Source organism: Mya arenaria, chromosome 9, assembly GCF_026914265.1.
Source record: "Mya arenaria isolate MELC-2E11 chromosome 9, ASM2691426v1".
Lineage (NCBI taxonomy): Eukaryota > Metazoa > Mollusca > Bivalvia > Myida > Myidae > Mya > Mya arenaria.
The window spans coordinates 43,745,419-43,754,838 of record NC_069130.1 but is presented as its reverse complement, the minus strand read 5'-3'; the positions used below and the strand labels follow the sequence as shown (position 1 = coordinate 43,754,838).

The 9,420-nt window shown below is 37.3% G+C and overlaps 1 protein-coding gene across 1 annotated transcript; it reads right to left on the bottom strand.

The window, feature by feature from the left end:
* Window positions 1-339: 339 nt before the first annotated feature.
* LOC128202716 (uncharacterized) lies at window positions 340-1,883 on the bottom strand. The gene is made up of 2 exons (XM_052903792.1): window positions 1,328-1,883; window positions 340-1,101 (listed from the first exon to the last, which is right to left on the bottom strand). Exons 1-2 carry the CDS (start codon window positions 1,805-1,807, stop codon window positions 553-555), a joined length of 1,029 nt encoding a protein of 342 aa, XP_052759752.1. The 5' UTR covers window positions 1,808-1,883; the 3' UTR covers window positions 340-552.
* Window positions 1,884-9,420: the final 7,537 nt, after the last annotated feature.

The following is a 9,420-nucleotide window of genomic DNA, read 5'->3' as shown; positions in this document are numbered from 1 at the left end:
TCAATCATATCAATACCAAGTTAGAACCAATACAATTTATTATTGATTTAACTTTACGCTTAACAATAAAGGAAATAATTTCCTGATAGCGGTATCTTAGTTTCGAGATAGGGTAAAGCATATTTTGCAAAAAATGCGAAATTCAAGGTAGGATTATGGGCTGCGAGAAACACAGTTTTTCGCAAAATGTTGCTCGAAGGCATCATTTCGGGGTATTGTCATATATTTCACATTGTATCAGTTTGACTCATACTAGGGCCTGTGTTCTGTAAACAGTATATTCAGTAGCTTTCAAATGTAAAAAAATGTCAAACACATATAATAAGGAGAAAAGTCAAATCACATTTATCACATTTATCACATTTATCACATTTATCACATTTTGTCATTTATGTTTTTTTTTACATTTTATACATTTCAAATGTTAAAATCATTTTGGTTAAAAAAAATAACAATGACAGTTGACCACTACAAAGCATAAAACTTCTTGTGGTAATTAAAAGTGTCTTCAATTTTGTGTTCACACGCATTTTTATAAATCATAGATATCGTTTAGTTTAAAAGATTTCGTACTTCATAAGACTTGCTATTACAATGAAAAATGTAACACTTTGCAGCAAGAAGGACGGAGCAAATGAAAATTGGTCCAAACAATCCATAAAATGAATCCAGGTTGAGACAAAATCCAACAACACAGCCGGCAAGCAAAACAACAAAAATACAAATACAAGTGACTCGAGCACAATTCTCAAATGTATTGCATCTTAATTTGTCAGTTCTGTCCAAAACGTTTTTCACTTCCTTTGCCATTTTCATTTCTGTATTCGGCATTTCATTTACATATCTTGCTTTTAAGGAGTCGATTCCATTCTCTGATTTTAACTTCCGGTCCTGTTCGACAAAGTCGTTGCCATAGTAATATGCGACTTGGATACCGTTAACGTAAGCGACGCTTGTTGAGAAGTAGCGCATAATGACGTACTGAAGCGGCATCACGAGACCATTTGTTGCTAGGAAGTCTGTTGTCTTGCCAACCATCGCTATGGCAACGGAGCTGGTTGCCTGTCCACTGGTTGACTGTAGCCTCATATTCAGAATCACCTGTAAACGAAAGGGATATTTTGATAAATTAAGATCATGTCAAACATAACTGTTTGTCAAAAGCCGTTTCTGTATGAGCATAAAGAAGAAAATAAGAGTGAAGAAAAAATTGAATAATCAGTTGCGTTACTTATAAAATCTTACTATTCATGAAAATGGTGAAGTTAAGTATCCTTATCACACTAGTTCCGAAAACATCCAGAAATAACAGGAATGATTACAATACCTGTGGAAAGGTCTCGATACTCCATAAAGTGATGGCCGCGTACTCCACAAAATCTTCAAGGTGGAAAACGATCTCTATGGTGACAACGGCTCCCCAGAGCAGGAGGCAACCCGCTGCAAATATGACCTTCTCCTTCCGGCTTTGTGTTCCGTACAACAAGAACTGCACGAGCAAAGCGAGCTCCAGCACTGGTGAGTAGACAGCGCTAATTTGGGAGTACAGCGGAACTTTAACGTAGAGAAACACAAAGAAAAGATTGATCAACGACGCGGTGAAGTTTGCAGAAGCCCATAGCACGCTGAGACCGCGAACGGATCGGCGCCGGAAGTTTTTCCACACTTGCGGTAACAGGACGATAAACCATATAGCGGTGCTGCAGAGCCCACACACGTTTGCAGTGAGACATGTCCACCGCGGCCACTCGGGCCGGCAGTTCTTCTCCAAAACCCAACCGTCCGTCGTGTTATTTCCGTTAAACATCCGGCATTGAGTTGAATCCTAACATTTTATAATCACGCGATACATGCATAGCATTCCTGTGTTTATCTGAAGTGAAGGTTGAAACATGGAGAAAAAAACACTGCGTATTGTATAGCGATGTAACTTTATCTTCCTGTACGTTTAACAAGTTCATGTTAGATAAAGCAGACAAGTTATGTTTATTTATATCTTAAAGGCCCATTAATTGCAGTTTTTGTGCAATCACATATAATATCAATACAACATATATAATGTCAAGGTGATTATATATTAAAACATGATATTTTATAAATCGGTAATAAAACGATGGAAATTATCAAAATAAGAAAAAAAGCAAAACAACATTGCGCTGGTAGCAGGATTCAATCCCTTTAACACTCTATCTGCGGTCGGGCACCATATCCCCTATGACATATGAGACGGATGTTGTATCAGGGTTTTGTGGAAATGTTTTAGTAAAATTTAAACAAAAATTATAATTGTGGCGGACTTTGTTACTTGTACAACGAAAATCTTAAACATTCAAACGTCCATGTTGGGTGAATTTTCTTTTGAACAAAGTGGTATATTTTCGTCCACAATTTTCGCTGTTTGTTTATTTGAGTTTATCAAGGTCTGCCTGCGCCTATGGCCTGCATTAATGCTTGATTCCGTTGTGAAGCCATAAGATTGTGTTTAAATGCCATAAGTGACATGGGATAGAAGTTACTGCAATTCCCAGTCAAATTCATATATAAGAAGACATAAAGAAACAGATTGAAATGCAAGTGATCCGGCTGCGATACTTAGCTCTATGCGAAGAGACCTCTTAGTTATTTGACGTGCTCGGCGCACCACTTTCATGTGATTAATCAGAACAGAGTACATCATCTTCCAAGTACTACTCTTTCATTTCCGAGAGCTAGGCTACTGGTACCATATTTTAACGTCTTTCGGTTCGAAGAGTGAGGTTTGTGAACGTACACTTGTTTAAACCCCCAGTAAATTTACATTTTACTGACCGTTCCAAGGCTTTACCTAACAGTTTTTGATAAACATACCTTTGTTTTTTGTAAACTATATATGCATTGTGTTGTTTGTGGATTTTTTATGCTGTTGTCCATGTTTCTTGCTTGTGTTTTTTTTGTTGGTTTTGTTGTCTATGTCTTTAGTGTCTACCCTGTGCCATTAAACGGGGTTAAGTTTAAAGTTTTGGCTACTGAGCTTGTTTCTGTAGTTATTTACATAAGTATTGGCCACTGAGCTTGTTTCTGTAGTTTGTCACATAAGTTTTGGCCACTGGGCTTGTTTCTGTAGTTTGTCACATAAGTATTGGCCACTGAGCTTGTTTCTGTAGTTTGTCACATAAGTATTGGCCACTGGGCTTGTTTCTGTAGTTTGTCACATAAGTATTGGCCACTGAGCTTGTTTCTGTAGTTTTTTACATAAGTATTGGCTACTGGGCTTGTTTCTGTAGTTTGTCACATAAGTATTGGCCACTGAGCTTGTTTCTGTAGTTTTTTACATAAGTATTGGCTACTTGGCTTGTTTCTGTAGTTTGTCACATAAGTATTGGCCACTGAGCTTGTTTCTGTAGTTTGTCACATAAGTATTGGCCACTGGGCTTGTTTCTGTAGTTTGTCACATAAGTATTGGCCACTGAGCTTGTTTCTGTAGTTTTTTACATAAGTATTGGCCACTGAGCTTGTTTCTGTAGTTTGTCACATAAGTATTGGCCACTGGGCTTGTTTCTGTAGTTATTTACATAAGTATTGGCTACTGAGCTTGTTTCTGAAGTTATTTACATAAGTATTGGCTACTGAGCTTGTTTCTGTAGTTTGTCACATAAGTTTTGGCCACTGGGCTTGTTTCAGTAGTTTGTCACATAAGTATTGGCCACTGAGCTTGTTTCTGTAGTTTGTCACATAAGTATTGGCCACTGGGCTTGTTTCTGTAGTTTGTCACATACGTATTGGCCACTGTGCTTGTTTCTGTAGTTTTTTACATAAGTATTGGCCACTGGGCTTGTTTCTGTAGTTTGTCACATAAGTATTGGCCACTGGGCTTGTTTCTGTAGTTTGTCACATAAGTATTGGCCACTGAGCTTGTTTCTGTAGTTTGTCACATAAGTATTGGCCACTGGGCTTGTTTCTGTAGTTTGTCACATAAGTATTGGCTACTGAGCTTGTTTCTGTAGTTTTTTACATCAGTATTGGCGACTGGGCTTGTTTCTGTAGTTTTTTACATAAGTATTGGCTACTGAGCTTGTTTCTGTAGTTTTTTACATAAGTATTAGCTACTGAGCTTGTTTCTGTAAATTTTTACATCAGTATTGGCTACTGAGCTTGTTTCTGTAGTTTTTTACATAAGTATTGGCTACTGAGCTTGTTTCTGTAGTTTTTTTACATAAGTATTGACTACTGAGCTTGTTTCTGTAGTTTTTTACATAAGTATTGGCTACTGAGCTTGTTTCTGTAGTTTTTACATAAGTATTGGCTACTGAGCTTGTTTCTGTAGTTTTTTACATAAGTATTGGCTACTGAGCTTGTTTCTGTAGTTTTTTACATAAGTATTGGCTACCGAGCTTGTTTCTGTAGTTTTTTACGTAAGTATTGGCTACTGAGCTTGTTTCTGTAGTTTTTTACATAAGTATTAGCTACTGAGCTTGTTTCTGTAGTTTTTTACATAAGTATTGGCTACTGAGCTTGTTTCTGTAGTTTTTTACATAAGTATTGGCTACTGAGCTTGTTTCTGTATGTTTTTTACATAAGTATTGGCTACTGAGCTTGTTTCTGTAGTTTGTCACATAAGTATTGGCTACTGAGCTTGTTTCTGTAGTTTGTCACATAAGTATTGGCCACTGAGCTTGTTTCTGTAGTTTGTCACATAAGTATTGGCCACTGAGCTTGTTTCTGTAGTTTGTCACATAAGTATTGGCTACTGAGCTTGTTTCTGTAGTTTTTTGCATAAGTTTTGGCTACTGAGCTTGTTTCTGTAGTTTTTTGCATAAGTATTGGCTACTGAGCTTGTTTCTGTAGTTTGTCACATAAGTATTGGCCACTGGGCTTGTTTCTGTAGTTTGTCACATAAGTATTGGCTACTGAGCTTGTTTCTGTAGTTTTTCACATAAGTATTGGCTACTGAGCTTGTTTCTGTAGTTTTTTTACATAAGTATTGGCTACTGAGCTTGTTTCTGTAGTTTGTCACACAAGTATTGGCTACTGTGCTTGTTTCTGTAGTTTGTCACATAAGTATTGGCTACTGAGCTTGTTTCTGTAGTTTTTTTCATGAAAAGTGTTATCATTTCTTTATCGTTCTAACTCTTGCCTCTTGTTAGCTTTTGAAGCTCACTAAAAGCATGTTTATCTTCGGCTATCACGGTGATATTGTTTCGTAAAGAGAGTCTGCCAAAATGGCAAAGCCAATTGATAAAACATACATATGCGTAATTCAGGGAAACAAACCTTTCAACTTGTTTCAACTTTACTCCGTATTTGGCACGGTGCTACTTTGGGCGTGTTGCACAGACCGTCACATGCTAGCGTACCAGTTTTGACCAGGTAAAAGGCAAGCTAAGAACTGCTTAGCTTAACATCTGTGACATATGTGATATTAATTTTGATATTCCAATTTTCTTTACTATCTATCTGTTTGTATAAACATCGTGAAAGCTGTGACAATACTTTAATGTCATTTTGTTTCTATTTGTTTTTACGTTGATTTAGTATCTTGAATTGGCCAAAGTCCAAACCGTACGAATTTTACTACAATATTTTCTTTCAGATATGAAAGGAAATATCGAGTTATTGGAACAAATAACAAACACAACAGATTTTTAAATCTTAAAAATATATATGGCAGTTATTAGAACAATCCAGTAAATCGCTGACATGGATTAGTCTGGAAAGAAAAAGAAACATTTTATCTCATTTATTATGTGGCATATTATATCAATTTAATATTTTACAACAGTTTTTTTAATTATACTTTATATATTCTGGTGTACACATTGTATAATTTTAGCAAATCACATTGTTTTCCATGCACGAATGCACAGATCCCAAGTTAACATCACAACTGATGGAAACGACAAATAACCATCATCATACTCAATTTCAGGGACAAACACAGTAACTAAAACTATAATTACATTATTTACAGTCACGATGATCTAGTTAAGTTCTAATGTGGTCTTATGTTGTGCCATAGTGATATTGTCTAGTGCTACTACGGGTTGTTTTAGTGCCACTGTGATCTTGATATGTGCCACGATTAATTCGTGAAGTGCTCCTGTGATCTTTCACTATGATGGTGTAAAATGCCACTGTTATCTTTGTAAATGGAAATATGATCTGCTTGAGTGCCACTGTGATATTGTTAAGTGCTACTTTTATTTGTTTTAGTGCCATTGTGATATTGTTAAGTGCTACTTTTATTGTTTTAGTGCCACTGTGATATTGTTAAGTGCTACTTTTATTGTTTTAGTGCCACTGTGATCTTGAGTTGTGTAACGATTAGCTTAGCTAGTGATGTGCTACTGTGGCCTTCTGCAGTCCCACTAGGATGGTAAGTGGCATTACTATCTGCTTGAGTGTTACTATGATATGGTGTAGTGCAGCGATAGTGAAGTAAAGTGTTACTGTGATATGGTGTAGTGCAGCGATAATGAAGTAAAGTGTTACTGTGATATGGTGTAGTGCAGCGATAATGAAGTAAAGTGCTACTGTGATATGGTGTAGTGCAGCGATAATGAAGTAAAGTGCTACTGTGATATGGTGTAGTGCAGCGATAATGAAGTGAAGTGCTACTGTGTTCTTAGCAAGTTAGACTATTACTATGATAGCGTTAAGTGCTACTGTGATCCTGCTTAGTGACGATTTAATCTCATTGAATGCCTCTTTGATCTAAATTGGTATTGTGGTGATATACTGTAGTACTACCCAGATCTTGTTTACTGCCAAGCTGATATAGTGTATTGCAACTTTGATCTTTTTTCGTACTACGATGTTCTAGTGTCATGCTACTGTGGTCTTGTTTAGTGCCAAGATGATCTTGTTTATTACCACTGTGATTGCTACTACTATCTTGTTTAGTGTCACCATGATCTAGTGTAATGCCACCATGCTCTAGTGTTAAAACCACGATAATCTAGTGTTGTGCTACTGTGATTAAGTGTTATACCACGATGATGTAGTGTAGTGCCACCATGATCTAGTGTAGTGATACTGTGATATCGTGTAGTGCTACTGTGATATAGTATAATACCTCCATGATCTAGTGTAGTGCTCCTGTGATCTAGTGTAATGCCACCATGATCTTATGTAATACCACCATGCTTTAGTGTAGTGCGACTGTGATCTATTGTAGTGCTACCGTGATATAATGTAATGCCACCAAGCTTTAGTGTAGTGCGACTGTGATCTATTGTAGTGCCACCGTGATATGATGTAATACCACCATGCTCTAGTGTAGTGCGACTGTGATCTATTGTACGGCCACCGTGATATAATGTAATGCCACCATGATTTAGTGTAGTGCGACTGTGATCTAGTGTAGTACCACCGTGATATAATGTAATGCCACCATGCTCTAGTGTAGTGCGACTGTGATCTAGTGTTGTGCCACCGTGATATAATGTAATGCAACCATGACTTAGTGTAGTGCGACTGTGATCTAGTGTTGTGCCACCGTGATATAATGTAATGCCACCATGATTTAGTGTAGTGCGACTGTGATCTAGTGTTGTGCCACCGTGATATAATGTAATGCCACCATGATTTAGTGTAGTGCGACTGTGATCTAGTGTTGTGCCACCGTGATATAATGTAATGCCACCATGCTCTAGTGTAGTGCGACTGTGATCTAGTGTTATGCCACCGTGATATAATGTAATGCCACCATGATTTAGTGTAGTGCTATTGTGATCTAGTGTAGTGCCACGATGATATAATGTAATGCCACCATGAATTAGTGCAGTGCTACTGTGATCTATTGTAGTGCCAAGATGATCCAGTGAATTACTAAATGGGATCTCGTTTAATGCTACGATAATGTAGCGTAGTGCAACTGTGATATTGTTTAGTGCTACAACGAGTTCATTTAGTGCCACTGTGATTTTGATTTGTGCCACGATTATCAAGTGAGGTTCTCCTGTGATCTTCTTTAGTGCCAATATGATGGTGTTAAGTGGTACTGCGGTCTTCTTTAATTGCAATTTGATCTGTTTGATCTTGTTTAGAGCCAAGATGATCTCATGTAATGCTTCTTTAATCCGGTTTCTGCCAAGATGATGTAATGTGTCTCAATTCTGATCTGTTTTTTGTACTACGATGATCTAGTGTAATGCTTCTGTGATCTTGTTTAGTGCCACGATGATGCAGTGTATTGCAACTCGGATCATGTTTCGTACTACGATCATCTAGTGTCATGCTACTCGGGTCTGGTTTAGTGCCACGATGATCTTGTTTAGTGCCGTGGTGATGTATTGAAGTGCCACTCTGATCTCAATTCATGCTACGATGATCTAGTGTAGCGCTACTGTGATCTTGTGTAGTGCTACTGTGATATTTTAGCGCCACGATGATCAAGTGCAGTGCCACTAATATCTTTTGACTTGCTACTATGATATCGCTTAGTGCCGTTGTGATCCTGGTAATGTCACTGTGGTCTTATATAGTGCCACCGTGGTGGTATTAAGTGTCAATGTGACTTTCTTAAGAAACAATGCGATCTGCCTGACTGCCGTCTAGGTTTATTTTATTTGGGAAATATTTCTTTTCGTTCATCCTAGTTCGTTTTTTTTGCCAAATATCAGTGAAAAGACGTACAGTCGATCCCCGTTGGCTTGCACTTCAAGGGATCGGCGAAAATACATCGAGCCTCGGTAATTACGAGCCAAGCGGAAATGCTTAGATTTAGTATAAAAAGCGCTCCTTTACTTCCAGTTCGAGCCAACGAGGAATTCGAGCCAAGCGAGTTCAAGGCAGTGGGGTTCCACTGTACTTAAAGATATATTTAAATTGAGCGTATAATTGTGCCAAATCTTTATCATCAGGATTATTGTTTAGTGTTAAATCTCAAGTACAACAAGAAACAGTCACATACTGACATGACACAATTCCAAATAAGTAAAGAAAGATATTAAGTTTTTAATACTAAAGCAAAGCAAGTCATAAATATATGCTCAGGACACAAATATAGCAAAGAAATAAACAAAGTGCAATAATTATACAAATACCAAAACAGTAATGGTTTATGTGCACTGCAGTCCTCATCAATAAGACAATTATGCATATGAAGTTTAAAGTCATAACCTCCAGGACGTATGTTAGTTATGCTTCGAGCTTAAAATAACTATACAAATCACAGGGCAATAACTATAAGCGATACTAAGAAGAATATGTTTCCTGTGCACCGCACCACCAATCACGCAACAACCCTTTGACAAATTAGAAAAATGACGCCTTCACCACTCGGCCACATTGACTTATTGAGAAAACTATGTATATCTTAACCTTAATCAAATACTTTGGAAACATCTCGTCATAATATCAATGAACCAATCACGCTAAAATAGTTTGTTGAATTGCGTTACAAACTGGTTTTGAAACTGTGGTCTTCAAAGACAATATTTG

What these genes read in the sequence shown, in the direction of transcription:
- LOC128202716 (XM_052903792.1), bottom strand. Translation starts at nt 1,807, where the DNA reads ATGTTTAACGGAAATAACACGACGGACGGTTGGGTTTTGGAGAAGAAC. An exon ending in GTATCGAGACCTTTCCACAG is followed by an intron (nt 1,102 to 1,327) that starts GTATTGTAATCA and finishes TTTCGTTTACAG; the next exon opens with GTGATTCTGAATATGAGGCT.